The sequence below is a fragment of the Danio rerio genome, chromosome 6 (assembly GCF_049306965.1).
Source record: "Danio rerio strain Tuebingen ecotype United States chromosome 6, GRCz12tu, whole genome shotgun sequence".
NCBI lineage: Eukaryota > Metazoa > Chordata > Actinopteri > Cypriniformes > Danionidae > Danio > Danio rerio.
The window spans coordinates 44,892,570-44,919,225 of record NC_133181.1 but is presented as its reverse complement, the minus strand read 5'-3'; the positions used below and the strand labels follow the sequence as shown (position 1 = coordinate 44,919,225).

The 26,656-nt window shown below is 35.4% G+C and overlaps 1 protein-coding gene across 1 annotated transcript; it reads left to right on the top strand.

Moving 5' to 3' along the window:
- Positions 1–504: 504 nt before the first annotated feature.
- Positions 505–24,400, top strand: usp4 (ubiquitin specific peptidase 4 (proto-oncogene)). The gene is made up of 22 exons (XM_002662510.7): positions 505–665; positions 2,030–2,157; positions 4,188–4,318; positions 4,558–4,684; positions 4,921–5,066; positions 5,162–5,223; positions 5,373–5,516; positions 11,396–11,513; positions 11,677–11,850; positions 11,945–12,103; positions 12,284–12,508; positions 12,591–12,674; positions 13,215–13,309; positions 13,479–13,661; positions 13,944–14,170; positions 16,337–16,561; positions 16,645–16,715; positions 17,074–17,189; positions 17,319–17,468; positions 21,280–21,383; positions 21,655–21,743; positions 22,732–24,400. Exons 1-22 carry the CDS (start codon positions 517–519, stop codon positions 22,852–22,854), a joined length of 3,030 nt encoding a protein of 1,009 aa, XP_002662556.2. The 5' UTR covers positions 505–516; the 3' UTR covers positions 22,855–24,400.
- Positions 24,401–26,656: the final 2,256 nt, after the last annotated feature.

The following is a 26,656-nucleotide window of genomic DNA, read 5'->3' as shown; positions in this document are numbered from 1 at the left end:
CAATTATATATATATATATATATATATATATATATATATATATATATATATATATATATATATATATATATATATAATTTTTTTTTTTTTTTTACAAATTGTAAAAATAAAAACATTTTGGTGAGCGTTTTATATCATTAAGTTAAACTTAAGGTTAAACTTCACTAGCACTCAGTGTTTGTAAAAATGTCTTAGCAGAAAATACATTTCTGGTCATGTTCATATAAAGTAATTGGACAATAACAATTGAATATAGGCCTAAATTACAGTTTATAGGCAGAACATGTAACAATATTAAACTAAAACATAGTAAACTTATTTCAGTTAATAAAAAATGTTTATTAACCGCTGTACCAGAGGGCTCGGTTTGTTTCATTTATCAGCCGCTCCCAGATTGCATGTAGCGGCTAGTCGAGCTCGGCAGTAGCTCCAGTGTGCGCGCTCCCTTTAGCGCTGCGCGTCCCCGGTATACTTCAGCAGCGCGCTCGCGGTCACTGCGGGTTCACTCGCTGCACGATGGCGGAGGGAGGCGGACCCGAGTCGGGTAACGCTTCGGACCCTGACGAGAAGCCGGTGATCACACAGACACCAGTACCGTCCACCGAGAGTCAAAAGCAGAGCATCGGGACACTGCTAAAAACGCTACTTCGAAAGGGAGACGAGTGGTAAGAGTTTTTTTTAAATAAAGCCGTAGTCATGGCACGCTTGTCGGCATCAGCTCAGGCCTACCGACGGAGACACCGGCTGCCGGAAATCCCTTCACTTCTCCGGCTGTGGACAGCCACATGTTCTGCTAACACCCAGAAACTATATAGAGTACATTACTGTTCAGGCGATATGACACAACAGTTTGTGGTTTAATATTATTAGCATTTAACACAATTTATGTCGGTTAAAAAACGATGAAGTTGTCTTGTAGCTAGTTAGCACAGGTTAACCAACCTTAGCATTCCATTTCTCCCCAAACATCACAGTATTTCCACCGTAAATGTCTCTTTAATGCATAAGGTGTTTTAGGCACGTCAGTAACGTTAGCTGAAGAGTTGGTAACGTTAAATAAACTCAAGCACCCCGTTGTCGGTTATCAGTTTTCTGATAAGCTAATGTTGCATGGCAAAGTAGCGTCAGGCATGTAAGGCACTTCTTTAGCCGAGGCTAGTTAGCCAGCCTAGTTTGCGTTTCGTTGACGGGTTAAGTGTTATTTTCTGTCAGACGTCAAACTTATTTTAGGGTTACTGACAAACTAGATTAAAATAAAGGTCAGACTTCTCCTTTTAAAGTTGTAGAAAGGAGTGTAAGCTACATAAACAAGTATTGCAGGCAGTGCTTTGTCATGGCCACTGGATAACACCCAGTCACTCAAAATGTTGTTAGGCAGCAGAAGAGTTTATGGCACCGATAAGACATGCACATACATATATTTTGAAATTATGTAGATTGAAGGTCAAAACATGTAATACATTATCTGTTAAATATTTGTATTTGTTTTTTTGTTTGTTTGTTTCTGTGTGGCTTTCATTTAGGAAAGCAATCCGAGAAGTAGAGTCTTGACACCTTTAATAGACTTATTTTTTTAGTTCAGCTTTATGCTTGTGCAAATCACCATTTTGGATTTAAAGGAATAACGTTAGTTCATTCAAAATGACAGCTTCTGCTACATTCCATGCGTTTTGTTTTGCTAAAATGCATGTAAACATTCAAGTTGTCAATGTGCCGACAATGACAAAATTTTCACTTTTGGGTTTCCAGTCAGTTAATTTACATTTTTGACATTTTATCAAAGTGCAATGACTGTCTCTTGGCAGAGGGAATCAAGTGCTAACAAGATTATGTAGTGGAACAAGTTCCTACTTTAGATGAGATTAAGAAAGGCATCCTTATTGACTGTTCTAAATTGGTAGGTGTGTAATGTAACTAAATAGAAACTCGCTTTGCATACTGTTTTGCGCTCATAATTTAGGAGAAACACATTAATTGTCTGTTCCCTCTGACTCTTCACTGATCTCCAGCTATTGTTTCATTTGTTTAGGTATTTGATTGACAGCCGGTGGTTCAAACAGTGGAAGAAATATGTTGGCTTTGACAGCTGGGATTTGTACAATGTTGGAGAGCACAATCTCTACCCGGGACCCATTGACAACTCTGGCCTCTTTTCAGGTAGTGAATGTTTGAGTGTTGTTTTGCCACATTCTTACAGATGGATGTTATAAAGAAAAATGGGCATGTTTTGCCACCAGAATATACATATATATAAAAAGAAAGGTTTTTTGGTAATATTTATTTTTTAAGGTTTTTAAAAATTATTTCTCCATTAAATGCAAACTGTTTGAATCAAGTCTTTTCATTTATATATTTTTTGTAATGATTAGCTTATGAGTCCAATTGATCTAATCCTTTAGGTATATTGACACACTCACTGATTCAGTACAGACTATAATTAACAATATATAGCTTTAACAGCTCACTGGAGAGGAAGATCATCTCAGAATAACTACTTTATTAATTCAAATTTTAGTCCAAAACTATTGTGACCTGAAATCAGACCAGAATTAAGCCAACAAGCACCAAATGTGAGTATTGCATTATCAAGTATATTATTACATGCTTCACATACATAGATTTTTTTTGGGTGGGCTGCCCAGGTGTATCAACAGCCACCCAAGAAAGCCAAACATTTGCGATCGATTAACCAGTGGAAAATCTTCTCTCGCTCTGCATGTTTCCTACTGCTGGTTCTGTGTGCACGAGAACCGTCAACACTCACACAGACAATCCCAAGCCAGCAGACCCACAGAGATACTCCAAAATCTCTCTGACCATAGTTCTTGGATGTCTTAAAATGTTCAGGATTTGGGTTTTACTTTTGCTTTTTAAAGTTGTTGTTATTTGTATGTGTTTTTGCATTACCTTTTTAAGAAAAACATTAAATAATTAATTGATAAACTACTTAGATCAACTGTACTATAAACTCAGAGAGAACAAATTATCCTGGCTGCAAAATATTTGTACACCATTAGAAATGGCTAATCAGCTAATTTGCCTGATTTAAATAGTCTACACTTTTTATTCTAGTAATTATCATTTTTGCAGTAATGTCTATTTTTATTTCTTTTTCTGTTATTTATTTATCATTTGCTGTATATTTTATTGATTTAATGATGTTATTGTATTACATACTTTATATATATATATATATATATATATATATATATATATATATATATATATATATATATATATATATATATATATATATATATATATGAAATGCTTTGGCAATACTGTACTATACTCTCTGAAATAAAGGTACGAGAGCTGTCACTAGGGGGGTACCTTTTCAAAAGGTGCACATTTGAACTTGATTTATTAGCACCTAAAACATTTAAGAGATGCAATTTCGTACTTTTTAGGTACTAATATGTATCCCTGAGTTTTTAATATAGACTCTTTAGGTACAAATGTGTACCTTTTTAAAAAGGTACTACCCCTGTGAATGCTCTCGTACCTTTATTTTGGAGAGTGTAAATGTCATGCTAATAAAGCAACTTTAGAAAGTGACAGAGCAGCCTTTACCTATCAGTGGGGTGCACATGGCTCCTAAATGGCATAAAAGAGAAATTGTGCCTTTCTTTTATGTCAACAGCCTGTTTTTTTTTCAAAATAACTTTAACCTATTGAAAAGAAAGGGTAAATAACAGTGTCATAATAAAAATATAGTTAAAAATCACATAATTTTTTGGTCTGTCGCATATAGTTGACCATTTATGTGCTCTGGGTAGAAGGTGTGTTTCAATCTGGCTACCTCTGAAAGTATATTTCAAACCTCTGGGAAGCACTGCTTTTAATTATTATTTAATAAATACTTGGTGATAAATATAAAAGCTTTCATTTTTTTATGGCCATATGTTTTGAGGTCATTTGCAGATGGCAAAATGCAAACTTTAGGTGGTAAATTAGTAAATTACTTAACTTTTTTTTTTTTTAATGCTTTGCACCTTTTTGTAAGCTTGAAAGCTCAATCCCCTATTGACTTCCCTAAATAACCTGCCACTGCCACTTTTAAAAAAATAACATGTAATGGGTATTGGTTGGATTATGTATAATTTATTGTTAAAAGGCTTCTTATGTATGTTATGATTATGATGTATTATAATTTTCCCCTTTTTTGTTTTGCTTCTGTATCATAGATCGCAAGTCCCAGTCGCTGAAAGAACATCTTATAGATGAGTTAGACTATGTTTTAGTGCCTACTGAGGCCTGGAATAAGCTGGTCAGTTGGTATGGCTCTCTGGGAAATCAGAAACCCATCATCAGAAAGGTTAGAATACTTTTCTCATTTGTTGTTGTGCAATTACAGTAGAATGTTTAGAGCTCATAAAGCATTACTGACTTCAGTGTTGAAATCATTTTGGTCATACATATTGAATTTTTGGTCATATGTTGAAATTTTGGTCATGTATGTTGAGTTTTGATGCTCAAGTTATGTGAAATAATTTAAAAAGTCCATTTCTTTCTTAATACATCTCTAAATATTTACATTTTTAAATGTGTTTCCAGGTTGTTGAACATGGGATGTTTGTTAAACACTGTAAGGTTGAAGTGTATTTGCTTGAGTTGAATCTGTGTGAAAATGACAACATGGACAAAGTTGTCACTCGCCATTTCAGCAAAGCAGACACTATAGGTATGCCATTTCCATAATTAGCATTTCTTTAAATAAGTTTTTTTTTTCTCTTCACTCAATTATAGTTTTTATCATTGATTTACATCCATTACCACTGATAAACAACACTAAGATCAATGAATGAATGAATGCTGTTATTACAAGCTTATTACAAGCTCAACAACTGTGTTTTGCCTTTGCTGTAATAAATTGTGCCACTCATACAACTGTTTTTTTCCTTTAATTATTTTCTCTAGATACTATTGAAAAGGAAATGAGGTCTTTATTTGACATCCCATCTGAAAAGGAAACTCGTCTTTGGAATAAATATATGAGTAACACCTATGAACAGCTTAACAAGCTTGACAGCACCGTACAGGATGCAGGGCTTTTTCAGGGCCAGGTAAACCATTACACTACCTTTCCTGTTATGATCAATTCATAAAACGCTCTATATAACTCTTAATAATACGCTCTTACTCTCATCCTACTCTTCAGGTGCTTGTTATAGAGAAGAAGAATGAGGATGGCACATGGCCCAGACAGAGCTGCCATTCAAAGTATGTCCATGCTCTTCATTTTTTTTTTTGTTAAGCATACAAGACCTGATTTAATTCCATTTTAAGCTTGTGCCATTTTTTCCAGCTTTCTTTTAAATAATTGTTTTTTTATGCCTGTAACATAAACGCGTTATTTGATTTATGCCTAGGTCCAGCACTTCAACTTCTCGGAATTATACAACCTCCCCAAAGCCTTCTTCAAACTCATCTGCCACCATATCTTCCACAATTACCAATGGAGATAGCAATAGCAACTCTGGTTACATGCTGAACAACAGTACTTCTGGTAACAGGTCAGCTTTTGCATTCAATCGCATAATACAATATTACTCCACCGATAAACTAGTTTGGTTCCTTATTGGGCAAGTTTAAAAGGGAACTGAAACAGGGTTTCAGTTCAAGATAAGGCTCCCTATGTTCAGCATTTGGTTGAACAGTTTTGGTTGTCTAAATTGGTTTAAAATGTGGTGTTAAAGGGGTTTTATTATTTGACTATTTTTAGTACAAAAAATGCATGGGGAGGATAACTATTAGCAAATTTGCAAAGCACAGTCTATGCCACAGGTGTCAAACTCAGTTCCAAAAGGGCAACAGCTCTGGTAGGCTGTAGACAGTTTAGTTCCAACCCTAATTAAACACACCTAATCAAACTAATTGAGTCCTTCAGGCTTGTTTGAAACCTACAGGTAAGTGTGTTGGAGCAGGGTTGTAACTAAACTGTGCAGGGCTTCGGCCCTCCAGGAATTGAGTTTGATACCCCTGGTCTATGCCTACATTTTGAGTTATTGTCTGTCAATAGGCACCTATATTTTTGAGTTGTCTTCAGTAGTATACATGTCACAATTTACTTAAAGTTATTGACGGCTGGTTAATTTGTGTCAACAGCATGGCTTCATGCCCAATAGATGTTGTTGAGAGATCTACTATACTGTTAATTACAATATTCTAATACAGTGGTCTCTTGTTTTTTGCAGGAGTAACGTTCTAAAAATAACCTGCAATAGGTGAAATCCGCAAAGTAATGATACATTTTATTTGTAATGCGCTTTTCTTAGACTCAAAGCACTAGTAACAATACAAGGCAAGCAGAAACAGCACAACAATAAAAAAGATGCATTAAAACAATAAGAACATGAACCATAAGATAGAATAAAAAGATAACAAATTGATCATCCTAAGTTAAAACAATGCTGTGTGTGTGTGTGTGTGTGTGTGTGTGTGTGTGTGTGTGTGTGTGTGTGTGTGTGTGTGTGTGTGTGTGTGTGTGTGTGTGTGTGTGTGTAAATAAATACACACACAGACAAATATTATAGATGTTTTTAGGCTGTAAAACCCCTCACTTTATACACTCTTCTCAGACAGGCATTAAGGGCTCTATTTTGTCAGTCCATGCGCAAAACGCAGGGCGCAAACGCTTTCAGGGCGTGTCAGAATGCGTTCTTGCTAAATTAAGGGTTGAGTTTATTTTCTTAATGAGTTATAGGTGTCTTTTGAGAACAAACCAATCAGAGTCTCATCTCCTATTCCCTTTAAGAGCCTTGCGTCGCACCGTAAGCGCATTTGCTATTTACATGAAGTAAAGTAAGTCTAAGTGGAAAAACTGAGCATTTCACAAGCAAACAGTTAACAGTTTTTTTTTTTTTTACAGAAAACAGTTAAACAAAGCATCTACCGAGAATGACAGATAAATTATCTACTTTCACTTTCGCTCTCATGGATAGGGAAACCTTTATGCACAGACATCAATTAGCCTATAAATAATTAATTTAGTTTGTTAAGTGCTAAGATTTGTTTCAAAACTATTTCTAAATTCAGTTCTAATTTCCAGCAAACGAATAAATGAACAATAATAACGAAGTGTGTTCAAAAACCTGAGTAATATCCTAAAACACATGCTGTGCCCCATATGGTCTAAAACCTGCAGGTGGGCAAATCTAAGCTTGTTTTTAATAAAACAAATATAAATATGCATATAATAAATAATACTGCTAATAATAATAACATTATACAAAAGCAAATTGTTATGAATAAACTGAAAAAGCCTCCCGAGATGAAAAAGGCATAAAAAGCAGTGGTTTTTCATATTTATGTAGGCTTTGTAATATTTTATCCTTTATGTCCTATATATATATATATATATATATATATATATATATATATATATATATATATATATATATATATATATATGAGCAATTCCATGAAAATGTCAACCTTATCATGAAAAAATAAACTTTTGACCAAAATAACAAAACCTATTTAAATTTGCTCATTAAGGTCTATATTTTATTGTAATGATGTGCTCTTGTTAAATTTTTAATGAAATTGGTTTGTTTATCCATGAAATATGAGGATTGTGCCAATGGTAAATTTCATTATAATCCAACCACATTTCGTGCTTTAGAATAAGGGATTAAAGACTCCCCTTTTCCATGCTTTATGTTAACAGTAATCATTCTGCAGAAGGATTGGAGTCTGTAGTATAAATAATTACCCTTACTTTTTCATAACATTACTGCCCTTTTGATTTATGAGCTACATATTTAAGACATCACGCAGCTTCGGTCACGTGTCACGTCCGTAACGATTTAATGAAAAAGTTTATACTGTGGAATAAATATTATAACAAATAAAATGAAACTTTGTATACAAAGCCAAAATATGTCCATACTAATTATGATCGCCAATTCATCTCAGGTCTTTGCTCTAAACAACCACAATTTTGCGTTACGGACGTGACCATTTTTGAACTCCTTATTAATATAAGCCAATGACTAGCGCATATTTGTTTATTATGATGCTGCATTACAATTACTGACTTACATTACATAACATCCATATGTTATATCAAGAACTGAACATTTCATTTAACTATAAACCACTTTAGTAACATTTCAGAAATAAATGTTTAATAAGAAAACAACATTTTACATATTGCCATAATGACTTAACCTATTTCCTCCGTCTTACTTGCGGTTCATGTGCGCACGCGCTGCCTATAGTGAAAGATAATGACAATGAACCATAAGGCTTTGAACCTATACATTTTGTAAAGTATAGGCTAAGCATATAACAATTTTGTTATTTACATGTGATACTGCATTAATTTGCATACATGTTTTATAAGCTGTAAAATGAAAGCATCAGTTTGGTGCGAAGTTATAAAATATTTGTCTTTGTTTGATTTGTAGATTAGGCTATTTAAAATGTATATAAGAACTATTAATAGCTGTTTTTTTCCAAATGGAAAAAAGGGTGGTTTGTTGATTGTAGTCTGCACTAAATCATGAAATATGCCTAGTTGAGTTTATGACGCGGCTCCAGGCAGCACAGACGACCAGGATCAGCGCTGGTTCGTCAACTCCTGTGTCAAACTGTGGCCAGAATATCCTTCTTTCATTTTCCTTTTTTGGCAAAAAACATATGTAAGCACGTGTGTTTGCACGTGTTACTGTCATGCGAGTTAACAAATATGTGTTGCTCATAAAAGCCGATCACAACGAACGCGCTTCTTCATTCCAGAGACGTGAGGCGCTCCGCAATGCTTTTTATGTTGACAAGAAGAAAAGGAGCACGGTGCTCTTTTGAATGTCACTATAGATAACAACTGAATCAGCTGGTCTATTGTGCGCGAGTGTTGCTGTCAATGTTTTCATAATTTAAATTTTTAAATAACATTATGAAATTCAAGATTTGTAAAGTCATACAACTTTGGATGACTTAAAACAACGACCACAAGTCTCTCCGTCATCAAAAAGTTCGCCGTAGTCATCTTGACACTGCTGTCACCTCCAAGGAAACCCCGCCTCTGCTTTCGTTTGATTGAAGAATGAAAGACGCCACTGAGGTAACATGCTTTTCTTCTGGAGCGCACAAAGCGCGCAATGACAAAACGCGAGGCGCGCAAGGCGCATAATCAATAACCTCCATGCATTTGGTCTTTTCCCACTGCTCAAAATGCGCACGCCGCGGGTCAGGCCACAGCGGAGTTTTCGTTTCATGCAGAGCATAAATATGTTTTTTATTTCATTAATTAAATAACTATTTATAAAGATAAATTATCAAAGCGACACAATTCATTTTCCAAGCCCTTTATCCAAAATCTAAGCACTTTCAAAGCTTAAAAATTGGCTATAGCCTTAAAATTGAAACATTTTCAAAGATTTCCAGCACCCGGCAAATGCTCTTGAGTGCTTATTAAAATTATTTTAATAAGAATAAGAATAAAATCTTGATATTGATCTAAGCTTTAACTACATTATATGAGTAATAAATTTGTTAGAAAATCGATAGGACCTGCAGCTGTAAATATTTAATTCAATATTTTACACAATCGGTTATGAACTATAGCCTAAAAATATAAACATTATAGTCATCCATCGTACATGCCTACAACCAATGACTATTTTTCTGCTTGTTTAACATAGCCTACACAAAACCTTTCTTAAGTTATAAAGTTTTCTCTCTCACCCTGGTGCGTATGAACTTTTTGCAACCTGTCCTGAAGTGACTGCCGACAAGAAAAAGAAAGCAAGCGCGAGTGGAGAAATTAAATTATTTATTCCATCAACTAACACGTTAACTAGAATAAACTAAAATAAACTTTGTCAAATATAATATTGCCATATCTGTGACAACTAGATTTTAAATATTCTCCACGTAGACAAGGTCTTGCGCAACAGTCGGGCAATGATTTAATTCAAGTTTGTCTGAAACACTAACTTTAGGAGCCTGCTAAACATAGGCCCATTATAGCTGATTATGTTTATTATAAAATTCAATATTATTCAGAGTATAAAAGCACCATGTTAGCATGCAACATTGTTACCGAATTGAGTTTTGAACATTCGAACGTGCGTTAACCTTTAACAACACACATGCCATAATACGAATTAAATATAACAAGGTGATATCTATTTAAGTTTGATTAATTGTGCAACCTTACCATTCAGATGTCTCAGAGGTTAAAGTTTATTGGTTTACACACCCAACAGATATCCACAAATAGGTCTTTGGTCAAGTTTTGAAAGCATTTATCTGATTTTCATAATGTGTCAACTGTCAATTTCAGAGCAGTCACGTCCGTAACGAAGACAAGTCACGTCCGTAACGATAGTTTTTCCTCATTAATGCAAAAATGAAAAACTAAATAAAATTAATTATATATGTCCCATGCAGAGCCAAACCTTATCCTTTTGACTGTTATATATTTTTTTGGCTTCTGCATTTTCATTCACAGAATTTTCACAAAGTATGTCAACTCACAAAACTCATGTCTTTTTTTTGTCACGTCCGTAACGCATTCATTTTGCCGTCATTTTAAATATAAAACACCTGCATAGACTGATATTTTTTTGATGCCTGAACTCCATGGTTAAGGGGTAAGAAAAATATAAACATATATTTCAATATACTGTTAACATATACCTTCTCTGAGAATATACGTTTCATTTTTTTACTGCAAATGTCACGTCCATAACGCTGGAATCAGCCATATATATATATATATATATATATATATATATATATATATATATATATATATATATATCCTTAATATTGAAATTTTTTTCATATGTAAAGATATTTGCGTATTGCTCTACATCTTCCTGTGTTTATTAAGCAGTGTGTAAGTGAGGCGCAACTCTGCGCTCGACTTTAGACTGGGTTTGTTTTGGTCTATTGAAAAATCTATTATACTTTCCTCAAAATAGCAACGTGCCAGCAGTGCGCCTCAAAACGCCTTTATGGGCGCACATGAGCGCAAATGCATTGCTATTTAAACAGTGTAGCGCAACGCCTCATAACAACTCTTGCGCCAAGTTGAAACTAGCAAAAGACTATTGCGCCGCGCCTTGCGCCACATTGCACCGGGTGTATGATAGGGCCCTAACATTCTCAAATTTTCTCTCGTTTAAACGCTCAGTTCAAATTCGTAGTGCGTGAAGAGGATGAATTAATGACTACTGTATACAAATGCAATCTTTATAATCGGTTTATGTTAACGGACATAACCATCTGTATTTGCTCTTGTGTTATTGTTTTAATGGTTGAAGTTTAACACTTCTGTATGTTGTTTGATGAATGACTTTAGTCTGTGTACCTAGAAAAGTGCATAATAACCCTTTACCTGATGGTAAACGTTTTTACCAACTCACCATATCTTTTACAGATTGGGAAGTTACAACTCGTACAGCTCGTCCTACAGTTACAGAGAATCTGCTGCTCAGCCGGGCCTCTGCGGCCTGAGCAACTTGGGCAACACCTGCTTTATGAACTCTGCCCTCCAGGTATACAAAGATGTTCATATAAACAGGTAGTCAAAAGCATACAACCATTTCATGGCCCACTTGGTGTAGCTCTTGCAGTTAGCTAACTGGATCATACTAGCCAGACAAACTTTGATTTCATGATTTTTACACTAATGTCCTTTTAATTGACTCACCAATTCAGTGCCTGAGCAACACCCCCCCTCTGACGGAATATTTCTTGGAGGATCGATATGAAGCTGAGATCAACCGGGAAAATCCATTAGGGATGAGAGGAGAGATTGCGGAGGCCTATGCGGATCTGGTCAAACAGATGTGGCTTAGTCGGAGCAGTTATGTGGCTCCACGCACTTTTAAAGTGAGTGAGAAGTCTTTATGGAAGTCACCTTATGTTTTCAACACATGCCTTCATTATGTATGGATGCTTAAATGCATCTTCTCTCTTTGTCCAGACCCAGGTGGGTCGGTTTGCCCCGCAGTTCTCAGGGTACCAGCAACAAGACTCTCAGGAGCTGCTAGCCTTTTTGTTAGACGGCTTACATGAAGACCTTAACCGTGTCAAGAAGAAGCCTTACCTGGCCCTGAGAGATGCAGAGGGACGACCTGATGAGGTAGAAGTTACATCATTGAGTGTTAAACATGACACCACAAGTAGCTAAAACATTTAGCAATCCGACAAAAGCTAACACTACTGTTGCACTCTTCTAAAAGTATTTATTATACATTTTAAACATGGCCATCAAGTTTTAAACTGAAGAATGTTGATCAACGTGTGTTTCATCTGTCTGTAGATTGTAGCCAAGGAAGCATGGGCGAATCACCGGTTGCGGAATGATTCCATAATCGTAGACATTTTCCATGGCTTGTTTAAATCTACCCTGGTCTGTCCCGAATGCTCCAAAGTTTCCGTTACCTTTGACCCATTCTGCTACCTCACACTGCCCCTTCCCATGAAAAAGGATCGCACTATGGAGGTGTACCTTGTCCGCACTGACCCGCAGTTCAGAGCCATGCAAGTAAGACAATATTTCCTGAAAACACTAAGGGACATGTTTTAGTTTAGGATTTGGGCTAATGGATCCTTATTTTATCTTCCAGTTTCGTGTTGTGGTTCCCAAAATGGGTGCTGTGGCAGACCTGTGCAGCGCTTTGGCCAAGCTATCTGGAGTTCCTTCAGAAAACGTAAAACCTGTCTTGTCATTTAAATTAAGAGAGTTTGCTAAAAGAAAATAAATATAAATGGCCTCGTACTGTATTAAAGTCGTGTGTGTGTGTGTGCGTGCGTGTGTGCGTGCGTGCGTGCGTGCGTGTGTGTTTTGAGTTTGACAGCTCTAGGTGTATTCTTGTATTCAATGGAAAAAGAGTGCTGTCAATGTATACATTTTTAAGTATAGTATTTTGTGTTTTTTTTTTTTTTTTTTTGAAAAAAGAAAATTAAACAAATAAGGAATTCTATTTGGAAGAAAGCCATGTAATTTCATATTTTTAAAAAGGTGGCATTGCCATCTACTGGTCTGGCATGCACCGTGCAGTGTTTTTATTAGTTTTTTATTTTTAATTTTTGCTCTTTTATTTTACATTTTTGCTCTTTTTGCTTTAATTTTTGCTTAAATTTTGTTATGTGAATAGAAGTGCTTTTTAGACCGAAATCATCAACCATTTTCAGTTGATGTAGTGTAAACATACTTTGAGATTTTAGTGTTCTTGCTTTGTTTCTTCTAGATGGTTGTGGCGGATGTTTACAATCACAGATTTCACAAAATCTACAAACGGGATGATGGTCTCAATCAAATTATGGAGAAAGATGACATATTTGTGTAAGTCATATATTAAGTTCTGCTTACTATACAGTTCTAATGTTTGTTTTCTTCTTGAGATGGCAAAACTGATAAAAGCTTTGGCCATTTCCCCAGCCTTAAAAAAATAAGACAAAAAACTTGGTGTACTGTAGGCGTATTGAATGGTCTCTGTCTTTGTGATTTTTAGTTATGAGGTGTTAGAAGAAGACAGTGAGAGGATGAATCTGCCAGTGTACTTTAGAGAGAGGCATGCTAAACACAGTGGAGGCTCTTCGGGCACAATGCTCTTCGGTCAACCTCTTCTCATCACCGTCCCGCGCCTCAACCTCACCGTGGATACCCTCTACGAGCGCGTGCTGGAGAGAATTGGGTTAGTATTGTGTTTTCTTGTTCTTCTAGAGCAGTGGTCACCAAACTTGTTCCTGGAGGGCCGGTGTCCTGCAGATTTTAGCTCTAACCCTAATCAAACACACCTGAACAAGCTAATCAAGGTCTTACTAGGTATACTTGAAACATCCAGGCAGGTGTGCTGAGGCAAGATGGAGCTAAACCCTGCAGAGACACCGGCCCTCCTGGACCAGGATTGGTGACCCCTGTTCTAGAGTATTATTTTAATCCTGGCAATTAAACCAGACTTTTATTTTTATTTTAGGCGATACGTTAAACGTTCACAAGGTACCATTACAGAGAGTAGAGCATCTGCTTCAGCCACATCTTCTAGCAGCAGCCAATCACCAGAATGCCTCGCTTCAGTGTCCAGTCACGGCACAGGCCTGAGTGGCTGCAGCAGCCCAGTTTCAGATGGAGCTTCCTGCAGCGCTGGATCCAACGGCAGCAACCATTCTGGAACCTGCAACGGCCCTAATGGAGTTTGTGATGGTAGGATAGTCTGACTTTCATAAAGCTCCCAAATGCTGTCGTTTAGTATGTTTACATGGATGCCAGAACTCTGATTTTAATTTGTTTGAGATAATACTCTGATTAAAATGCTGAAGTTTCTTTCCATTTGGTGAACGGTATCAAATTTCTGTCATTCCTTGCTTCATACTAGCAAGCTAAATATATTGTTTTAGCATCGATATTGCAATGTGTACATCCGCAATAGTCACATCGCAAAGATATAATTAAGTCTGAATGATAGTTGAACAGAATTGTATTTAATCACTTTATTTATATGGAATTCATGTGATTTATGCTAAACAAAAATAATTAGAATATAAATATAAATTAAAAATAAAAAATATTTATTAAATATAAAAATAATATAGAAAAATACCCTACAAGCAGATAATTTAGCTTGTTTTAAGAAAAAATTCTTTATTTTGACTTATTTCTAATGCTGTGTATCTATTTAATATAACATGTATAATGTGAACATAGAAGGACCATTCTAAAAGCAACTCGTATAAACATCTTAATCATATTGTTGCCTTATTTAGATTAAGGTAATTACTGATGTCCATGTAAACAAATTCAATCAAGTAATCGGTAATCTAAAATTTAAAGAAATTTAAAGAAATAGTGTCAAAATTGTCATAATTTTATTTATTATTATTTTTTTTTTACATGTTTCAAACCTTTGAGTTTCATTTTTTCATTAAATGAAGATGCACTAAAACAAGATCTTTTGAAGAAAGCTGTAAACCTGTAACCATTGACTTCCATGTTTTCCCTCTTTCTTGTTGTATGTATTTAGTTTGTAGAATGGTTCGTTGCACACATCGTTACATCCTAATGCTACGGTTTCCTCCAGAATTTCACATTTAAATCATTATGGTGTGATATACTGTTTGGGGTGTAATTTTATGAAAGCTTCAAGTGAAGTAAATTATTTGTCATGCTATATGTGAAAACAGACAAAGGCAGATACAAATTCTTGCTCGACCTTTGTTGTTGTTTTTATGTGAAACTGTTGACCGCTGCTGTGTGTGAATCCAATCACAAAATGCTGTGGAAAAAAAATGCATGTCTAAACTGTTCATCAGTAAGGAGACTCAAATAGGAATTTAATTTGTGTTTACTTCACTTATGAAGCTGGTTAAAGATGCTCAAATCTCAGTTTAATGCATTCTTAATCAGAGTATTGTCTTATGTGTGTAAATATTGAGAAATTGTACATTTACTGACATTCATCATAGTACAGATTAGCAGTATTAGATTCTGATGGTATGATGACCTTAGATAAAAATATTGCAGTTTCACTGTATTGATTACTACTCTAAAATATATTATTTTTAAATGTCTGGGTAAAAAATTAAGCATAATATATTTTATTTTGAGAAACATTTAAAATATTTTGGAACAGTAATCATCCCAGCGAGCACAGGATGTCAACATAATGTCAGATTGATATTGGACCCCAATGTTAAGGCGATGTTGCATTTTGTTTAGATTTGAAAATCAAGTTGATGTAAAATCAACCAAATATCAATGTCTAATGATGTTACACTTTAACTATATATCAGACTTTGGATTTTGGTTGCCATACCTGATGAATAAATGTCATTATTTGACGTCAACATGACGTTGGTTTAAGATGTTGGCTCAATGTAGGATTTTAGTCACTTTCCAACACATACTAAAATCAATTAAATAGCAACATCATTTGTGTCATTATTGGACGTCAAATAACCGTTGTCCTTAGACGCTAGCTAGATATTGCATTTTGGTCACCTGACATCACGACCTACATCTAACCTAATATTAACGTCATGTGATTTTGTGCGCCTGCTTGGATGTCAGGTTAAATAATTCAAATAAATAATTGAATCAATCATTTTGCTGTCATCATTGGTTTCAAAAACAGATTTCTGTATAATTTAAAACACAATCTTTGGATATCTTTACTGCTAGACATACTGTTGTCCTAAAAACTTAAAAAAAAAAAAAAAAAGTAATTAAAAGTCTTATACTTACCTTAGTAACAGTATAGCAGAAAATTTTGGCGGTTTTAAAACCTCGAATTTTCCAAACTGCCGTATACATTGAACACTGTTATCGTCCAATGTCTAGTACAGATCTACTATTGTTTAATGTTTGTTTTAGGAGATGAGGAAGCTATGGACCACCAGGAGAGTCCAGAGCCAGAAAACAGCCATTCGGACACTGTGGACGGAGAGGAGGATTCTGAACCAGAGAATGGGCCAAATAGTAGCGGAGGAAAATCTTTTAATTCTCGGCCAAAACTCTTTTCTTTCAGCATGGTCAACTCCTACGGCACAGCCAACATCAGTTCTCTTCCATTTGATGGCAATCTACTGAAGCTAACAAGTAACTATAACCATTTGACGTTTTAAAATAGTAACAAAAAATAAGTAAGATCTTGCATTAAGAACAGCCGTTTCTTTCTACAGCTCACTCAACAGTAGCCATTGATTGGGACTCGGACACAAAAAGATTGTGCTATGATGATCAGGAAGCTGAGGTACTTGTCATAATTTTTTGTTTATTATAATGTAGATTATTTCTGTGATGGAAAAAGCTGCTATTACTCCAGTCATCAGTGGTAGAAATCATTCTGACATGCTGATTTGCTGCTCAATAAACATTTCTTATTGTCAGCGATGTTAAAAATAGTCATGCTGCTTAATTTGTTTTACTCATTTGTAAAGGTTTCAAATATAAATTTTTTACAACATGATCTTGTTGCATAAATGTTGTGACTTTTGATCAGCTGAGTGTGTCTTTACTGTACAAGTGTTTTACTGTACATTTTTTGAACATTTTCAAAATGGAGCATTTAATTTTCAGCCATTAGACATTAATGTAAAATCTCTTCCTAGGCCTATGACAAACACGAGAGTATGCTTCATGCTCAAAAGAAGAAGACTACAGTAGCTTTACGGGAATGCATTGAGCTCTTTACTACAATGGAGACTTTAGGAGAGCATGATCCATGGTGAGGAGCATGTTCAGGTTATTGCATGTCACCGTTAATACTTATATTTTTAAGGTCAACTGTTTTAGCAGAGCATTGCAACGTTAGTGCTGTTTTAATAGGGTTTTTGTTTGCTGTGCACCTCTTCAGGTACTGCCCCACGTGTAAGAAACACCAGCAGGCCACTAAGAAGTTTGATCTGTGGTCTCTTCCACGCATTTTGGTTGTGCATCTGAAGCGCTTCTCCTACAACCGCTGCTGGAGAGACAAGCTCGACACTGTTGTGGACTTTCCAATTAGGTACATCTTTTGCAAAACATCTGATTGTTTTGTTATTATTATCATCATTATTATTTATACAATATTTTTTTATACTATTATGAAGATGGATAGATGGATAAATATTTTTATATAGATCTAGAATTATAATTTGTGTCCGTATATTTTAAACCTGTTAATCATGTTTATTTAAACTAGCTTAATATCACAAGTCATGTAATAGTTTCCTGGAAAATGTTGAATCTGTCCTTTTAAAGGAATAATTTTATTTATCTTATGCTAGATATTGCTGGGTTTCTTTATCTGTTGAACACAATAGGAGTTATATTGAACAGTATATTGAACTCTCCTATCCTTGCTCTATAACTGTTGTGTGGCTTTGATTGGTGCCTGAGGTTTTAAAGCTCCAAATAACACATCCATAAAAAAAAGATTACCAAATAACCGTAGTGGTTATTTCTCTAGTTGGGTAGTTGACACAATGGGTTTCCAAAAGAAGTATAAAGATTTTTAGATTTAAATGTTCAACTTATAAGCTCTTATAAACAATCCATATTTCTTGGAATCATTGTGCATTCCTGAGTGTGATTCATGCTAGTGAGTGGGCTTGACGAACCACCTGTAGGAAATGTAAGCTGTTCCTTTTTAAATGCACGAGACGCTTTCCTACAAAGACACTATTGCATAATCAATAGAACAGAACAAAACTAAACAAAAAAAAATTTAAGTCAGCTAATTGGATCAATGTATTTGTAAATCAGGGTGTCCGCAGGGTCTTTAAGTATTAAAAGTTGATAAACGAATGTAGATAAATTTAAGACCCTTAAAGTATAAAAAAATTATAAATGCTATTTTGCAAGGTATTCAATTTCATATAATTTTGATTGGGCAGTGTGTGGTTGTATGCTAAAGTTTGTCTGAATTAAATTTGCGTATATCAGGGTGCTGTGAAGTTCATAAAATCAATTTGCCATCATGCTGCTTTGTTTACTGCAGTAACCAAAGCAACACTATTTCTGCAGTGCTATAGACACCAATCTGTTAGATTTAATAGAAGTTTTATAGATACAGTATATTTAATAAATATTAATGTAAGAAACCAATCCAAAACTAAAACATTATTCATATACTGAAAATTAAAATTTCGCTAGTGTTTCCGGTTGAAAAGTTGTTGTAAGGTCTTAAAATGTCTGGAAAGAGTCTTAAAAATGGTTTCAAACCTCAGTAGCCCACTTGAGTCAAATGGATTACTTTTTTGACGATTGAATCGAATTTCTGAAGCTTCAAAACACTGCGTTTACTGCTGTAGCATAGAAAAGTCAGGATATATTTTACAGGATTAAAGCCAGGATTTGATTCAATGTAGCCCGATTTAGTTAATTTTAAAGAAGTAACGCACAAACACCTAGATCATATTAGGTAGAATCAATTATAGGCAAGTTTTAAGTTAGTTTAAAGTTTCTTATTGGAATGACAAGTATAGTATTTTGATGCTTGCCAGCATAGGCAGTCATTTCAGTTCTGGGAGAACTATTTTGCACCAGTAGGAAACCACCAGGAACTTTCTGAGCATGTGTGCACCATCAGTGAGAGAGAGGGAGTACTCTGATTGGATGTTCAGTCAGTGCTTGATTATAACTGAAAGTGAGCTAAGCAGTCAAGAATGCACCGACAGAAGGTGCATGCTTTCTTTCATCTCTAATGAAGTAAGAGCTGTTTTGTTTACAGTTTTTGGACATACAGTCTTAGTTTAAAGTTCCTTATTGGAATGACAAGTATAGTATTTTAATGCTTGCCAGCATAGGCAGTCATTTTTTCCTCACAAGCACAGACTGTACCTGCTAGTTGGCAGTGGTGTGTTCTTCACAGTGTGTTGAAGCACTTTTTAGCTCAGATGCAACAGTTGGTTTGATGTGTCAGGCCTGAAGACGCCTGATTCTGTGCCATCTTTTGTGAAGGGCTTCTGCTCATTTGCCACCAGATGGCGCCATGTTTGTTATTCTCACACACTTAGTTTGGCATGGCAAATATAGGTGTACGTTTGAGGTAGTATATCTACTGTATTTTATTCACAAGTACATTTTTTGTTATAATGTGGCTTTCATTTGTTGCATACAAAATTTGACACTCATAATTTAGACAATTAACATCTGCAAAAACTAAACTAATCAACTTGCAAATAAAGTTTCATAACAACATTCCATTTCAAACAAAGAAAACAAAGCCCACCCCAACAACAAAGTGAAATTAAAATTAGCACAAAATAACCATGCACATCATCATTTAGGACTAAACAACAACATAAAAGGAGAATTGAACGTACACTTTCTCTTTTATGCCTGACTTATCAACCTAAAGGGACAATTCACCTAAAATTAAAAATTGCCATTCACTCGCCTACTTGTTTCAAAACTTGTTACAGGTTTTCAGCTTCCTCAGTATACCTTCTTGGTGTTCAACAACAACAACAAGGATCTCTCAAATTATTCCAAGCCTTTATGAGTAAATAGTTACGCTTTTAATTTTCGTGTATACTGTGGAACAAATTGCCTCAGGGGCCGGGTTTGGCTCGCAGGCCCCCAATTGAATAGCCATGCTATAATTAATTACATTTAAAATACTTTAACTATATTAATAATTATACATTATTGTACATTTTATAATGAACATCTTGCAATAAAAAAATAAACAGTCCCATTTTTACACTTTGCCTTGATTCGCTTGCTGATGTCTTCTGCAATGTCCGCTATCCATCAGGTATTTATTTATTTTTGTTTTTAAAATCTCATTGTCACAACAATTTTAAATTGAAACAGTTTTAGTTTGCTTTTTTGTTGCTAAACAGTGAAAAACAAAAGTTATGTTAAATTAATAATCCATGTTAACCCCCCCCCCCCCCCCCCCAAAAAAAATCCCCAACATTCTCCCACTCTTCTCAGACATGTCAGACATGATGGAGGGCCAAATAAAAGGTTATCATGGGCCAACTTTGGCCTACGGGTGCTAGTATGGGCATCTCTGCTCTAGATCATGACATAGTTCATCACATAAAATTCGCTACTCACTTCAGAAACTTCAAATGCAACACTTTTGGGGAGTTTTGCTCTGGCTGTGTTACTTGCCTTCAGAATTTGGCATTCATCCCTCTTGGCCTTGCCCTTGGATTTGCTCTCGATTACCTTAATGAGCAGGAAGCAGGGGATAGTTCACAGACGTCAGGTGTGTTGCATCAGGTGTCCGTTTCTTGGAAAGTGCGTCATACTTGTCTGGATGGACAAACCTTTCTATTGTTCATTGTGGTTAATGAGTTACATAAACAGATCTGCAGTCTAGTGCTTGGATGTACTGATAAAAAAATGTAATGTGGTTGGATCAAGTCTTCTTGCATTTGCATAAACTATAATAAATTACAAGCTAAAGTGTGTGTGTGTGTGTGTGGCTGGAAGGGTAGCCGCTGCGTAAGACATGCCAGAATAGTTGGCGGTTCATTCCACTGTGGTGAGACTAAGAGACTAAGCAAAAGCAAAATGTATGAATGAAAATAAAGTTTTCTGAGAAGTCAAACTGTATTCAAGTGCACAAATTGAACAATTAATTATAAAATAATATGGTCATCATTGTATAATTAATAAAAAAATGCTTTTCATTAATATCTTCATCTTTTAATCATTAATAAATAATTCAATCCTGCAGTGCGACTATTGCAGATAAACACATTGTGATATTGATGCTCATACGATAAATTGTTCATCCCTAATGCCTATAATAAAAGATAAAACTGTGAGAAAAACACTAGTGACGTTTGTAACCGAATGTAAACTTTCTCACACAGGGACTTAAACATGTCAGAGTTTGTGTGTGACCCCAAAGCTGACCCATACATCTACGACCTCATTGCTGTTTCCAACCATTATGGAGGAATGGGCGGAGGCCACTGTAAGTCACTTTCATTTCTTTGTTCCTCTCTTCCTTTTATAATTTTCTTCTGTTATTTATTTTGCAATCTTATTAATCCATAACCAGTTACACCTTAATTTGCTCTTTATCTTTGAAACTCGGTCAGATATCTCATGTTGGATAGATTTCCTTAGAACTGCTAACAGAGTTGATCATTTACATATTTGTCATCATATTGTTGCCTGGAAATGATAACTTGGTTTGTTTTTGATTGCAAAAGTTAAGCAGTTCCTTTTGTTTCCTCCTGCAGACACGGCTTACGGCAAGAACAAGGCGGATGGCAAATGGTATTACTTTGACGACAGCAGTGTGTCTGCTGCTACTGAGGATCAGATTGTGGTGAGACTCAGGACCCCCCATGATGTGTTCGAAAAATAAAATGGCATTTGTACATTTTGGGTCAAAAATAATTTGTTTTATGAAGTAACTTTAATTTTTTTAAGTATCTACCATTCTTTCTATCGTTCTATTTATCTATCTGTCTTTCTGTCCTTCTATTGTTCAATCGTTGTATTTATTCTTTCTATATTGTATAATATCTTTCTATCATTTGTTCTATCGTTTGTTTTATCTGCTTTGTTCTATCCATCTATCCATCAATCCATCCATCCATCCTCTCTCTATCGTTTGTTCTATCTTTTTTTTTCTTCTATCATTTCTATTGTTCGTTGGTTCTATCGTTCTTTCTATTGTTTGTTCTTTCTATCATTCTTTCTATTGTTCTTTCTACCGTTCCTTTCTACTGTTTGTTCTATTGTTCTTTCTATTGTTTGTTCTTTCTTTCGTTCTTTCTATTGTTCGTTCTATCCATCTAGAAAGTTCTTATTTTCAATTTATCTTTCTATTAATCATTCTATTTATTTCTTCATCATTCTATCTATTTATCTTCATAATTATCTATCGTTCCATTTATTGTTCTATATATATCATTGTATCTACTGTTCTTTCCACCTTTCTATTGTTCATTCCTTTTATTCTTTGTTCTTTTTATCTATTTATCTTTATATTTATCTATCATTCCATCTATTTATGAATCTATCTTTTTAAAAATTTTCAAGTACAATCTAAGATTATATGATATAATATATATGTTTTTATATATATATATATATATATATATATATATATATATATATATATATATATATATATATATATATATATATATACGCGCACACAAAACGTTAACATTTTTATTTTTATTAAAATGTTACACCTAAAGTATTCAGGTGTTTATGAACATCAGGGAGACGTTTTTCTCCATATATATGGTTTACCAACAGACTCTGATAATAGTTTTTTTTTTTTTTTTTTTTATTCTCCACAGACTAAAGCAGCCTACGTGCTCTTTTACCAACGCAGAGATGCAGACACGCCGTCCAAATCCCCCCCGTCCGCTTCACTAGGAGGAGCTCCGGAGACTCCCGACGACCACATGGACACCAACTGAATTTCTTTTAGTCTTTTTTTTTTTTTTTGAGGACTGGCACTGAAACAAAAAACTACATATGAAATCATCAATGCATCGACGCACATCCCTGGCTACTTCAGTGACTATTAAAGGCTCACAAACTGGCCCTTTGTTTTTAGCTTTATTTTACTTTTTCTTTGACACATGCGTCTTTATCAAGAGCCAAAAAAACGAAAAAACAGAAAAAGAATATTAATAATAAATAAAGAGAATTTTAGTTTGAAGCGTGACATGAAAGACTTTATTCTTGGACCTCGATGCCTGCTGAATCATAGGAGCTTGATTCTTATAGTCTGAAATGAGGAGGGTGAAACGGCAATATAACCTCTCTTTGGACGACATGAATGTTAGATGAACTAGATCGGGAGAGGGGAAATGCCTAGAAATAGACTATGTATGCAACATTATGCTCATCTGAAATGTTTAAATTATGCCTCGACTACACACTTGCGTTGGACTCTTTAGCTCTCAGCATCTTGTAAACATGTGCCTCGTGTGAAAAATAGACTCTCTGTGTTTAATAACTTAAGCGTGTGGTGAGAAGCACAGAGATTCTCTCGGAGAAGCTTGCGCTCTTATATTAAATATTGTCTCCATGTTTTGTTTCTCCTATCACAAGTCACGCTTTTTGTTCAATATACCACGCTGGAGGGGGTTTCACTTTAAAACTTGCAGAACTATAAGGTTCTTAGAGGGGGGAGGGTTGATTATCTAATGTTTTCACTCCCCAAACACTAAAAAAAAAAAAGGGATATTAAAGTAACAAAGAGAAAAAGGAGTGGATCAAATCACACTTCCAAAGCTTTTCGTTTCAGAATTGATGGTTTGGGCTTTATAACACTTGTTTTTCTTCTGTTTTATTCATTTTGCTGGTTGTTTCTCCTCCCCGAATGGCTTTGTCCTGAGGAATATCACGTCTGATTGAACATGGTGCTAAATGTGACACTTAAAAAGGTATACTTACAATTAAAGAGGAACACACAAACCGGCCGTTGTTTGAACAGCTTTAAAGAGGGTTACAATTAACCGAAGATGTACATTAGCACATGTGCCATGTGATTGGTTATCAAATGACAACGCTCAAAACAAGTGCTTCATATTGCTAATAATAACAATGCACAAAGCATATTCTTTTTGTTTGTGTGTGAGTGGCAAAACAGCATGCAAATGTTTGAATCTGCAAAATGGTAAATAGTTGGTTGTTCCTGGTGTTTACCTTACTATGGTATTAGCCGTCACTCACTGATAAATCCACAATTGTTTTATTTTTTTATTAACTTAATGATCTTGGACTGAGCTGTTCCCCCTGCGGCTTCTTCAGCAGTAAACATCCATTTTAACGTTTTGGTTGTTTCGTAATTTCATAGATTTTTTTTTCTTGCATAGATGTACATAATCATCATCTGGAGCACAGTAGATAGCTGCTTTGTGTTCTTCTATTTATCATGCCAAGATGTGCGACACCAGATTTTGATTAAAGCCTATTTGAACTGAAAATATAATAAAATGTGGAAGCCTGATTATAGATCATGCTTTTGTTTTTGTTTTCTTAAGCCGATCAGGTCAATTAAAGGGATAGTTTAAATAAAAATGCACTCATTATTAAGGGTTCCAAACCGTTATGAGTTTCTTTCCATACCTGCCACCCTCCTGTTTTGTTATTTCTCCTAGAAAAACTCCCGTAATTCCACTACCCTACCCCCGGTCCTTATCTTTTTGGTACAGTCTTTAACAACAGTCTCCCGGTCGTCATCTTTCACATAGTATGATCACCACTGCTGCCTGAAACTCGGTCCATGGTAGTTTACTAACACCACAAACACCCCCAGTTCTCAACTTTGTTACTCCAATACACCCTACACCCCCAAACCTCTGGATTTTCAGGGATAAATGTTGGCAGGTTCTTTCTTCTGTTGATTCCCATAGTTAGGGAAACAAATACTATCCAGCTTTCTTTAAAATATCTTTAAGTTCAACCGAAGAAAGAAACTCGCACCTGTTTGCAGCAAGTGATGGGTGAATTTTTAAAAAATTTTGGGTGAACTGTCCCTGTAAGAGTTTATGTACAGCAGAATGTCCAAACACTGTCCTGGAGGGCCAGTGTCCTGCAAAGTTTAGTACCTGCCAACACTCCTGTTTGTCTTGGTAGTCTCCCGTATTTCACACCCGTCTCCTGCCAACCTCCCATTTTGTAATTACTTTTGGAAAACTCCTGTAATTCCACCACCCTCCCCCCGGTCATCATCTTTCATATTGTATCTGATTACCGACGCCGCCTGAAACCCGGTCCATGGTAGTTTATAGTTACTAGCACCACAAAACCCCCCGGTTTTCAACTTTGTTTTTCCGATACCCCCTACACCCCCAAACTCCTGGATTTTCTGTGATAAATGTTGGCAGGTTTTTCCTGTTGACTCCCATAGTAAGAAAACAAATACTATCCAGCTTTCTTCTGAATATTTTTTATGTTCAACTAAAGAAACTCAAGCTTGTTTGCGGCAAGTGATGGGTAAATTTTTTTTTTTTAAATTTAATTTTGTGTGAACTGTCCCTTTAAGAGTTTATATACAGCAGGAAGGTCCAAACTCGGTCCTGGAGGGCTGGTGTCCTGCAAAGTGTAGTTTCAACCCCAATCAGACACTCCTGGGCTAGCTAATCAAGCTCTTATAAGGCTTTCTAGAAACATCCTTGCAGGTGTGTTGAGCCACGTTGGAGTAAAAATCTGTAGGACACCGGCCCTCCAGGACTGGCCCTCCAGTTTGGACACCCCTAATGTACAGAATGGAATGCAAAAAATAGTAGTATTGCAAGATTTGTTTTGCAAGTAAAAGTATCTGCCAAAATGTAAATGAAGCACTCGTAAGAAAACACCTAGTTTTGTGAGTATATGGGGATATGCCAATAGATTTTGGCTAATGTAAATATATAAATAGCTGTATATGAATGTTTGTTTTGGTGTTATTTATTTATTTTTTTTTTGGTGTGAATTGAAAGACAATGGATAATATGAAATATTTGAGTTTTATATATTTTATTTAGACTTTATGGTGTTGTCATTACATTTTTCATGTAGTTAGTCGAAGTGTGGACAATAGATGACGCAGGGTTACGTGCTACTAACTATATAGCAAGTACATATAACCATATGTAGAAACCAGATTAAAATGTGTTAAAACAGGTTATAAAAGAATGAAACAGAAAAAGACATAATAATGTGATCTGTCAGACGTAGCATGGTGCTCATTCAGTAAAGGCACAGCTAAACAGATGTGTTTTGGGTCTTGATTGAATGTGCCTAATGTTGGAGCACATCTGATCATTTGGAAGCTGATTCAGCGAGAGGCACAGTAGCTGAAGGCGGATTCACCCTGCTTTGACTGAACTCTTGGAATATCAAGTTTATTTGATCCTAATGATCTAAGTGATCTATTAGGTTTGTATTCAGTGAGCATATCTGTAATGTATAGAGATCCTAGGCCATTTAGTAATTTATAGACAAGCAATAATATTTTAAATCTATTTTAAGTGTAACTGGGAGCCAGTGTAAAGACCTGAGGACAGGTGTGATGAGCTCTGATTTCCTGGTTCTGGTCAGAATCCTGGCAGAAGTGTTCTGGATGAGCTGAGTGTTTTCCAGTGAGAATTTTTCCATAGTAATCCAGTCTGCTGCTGATTAAAGCATGAACAAGTTCCCACTGAAAACAAAGCATCTAATTCTTGCAAAGTTTTTGAGATGATAGTATGCTGATACTGTTTTGACATGACTACTGAAACTCAAATC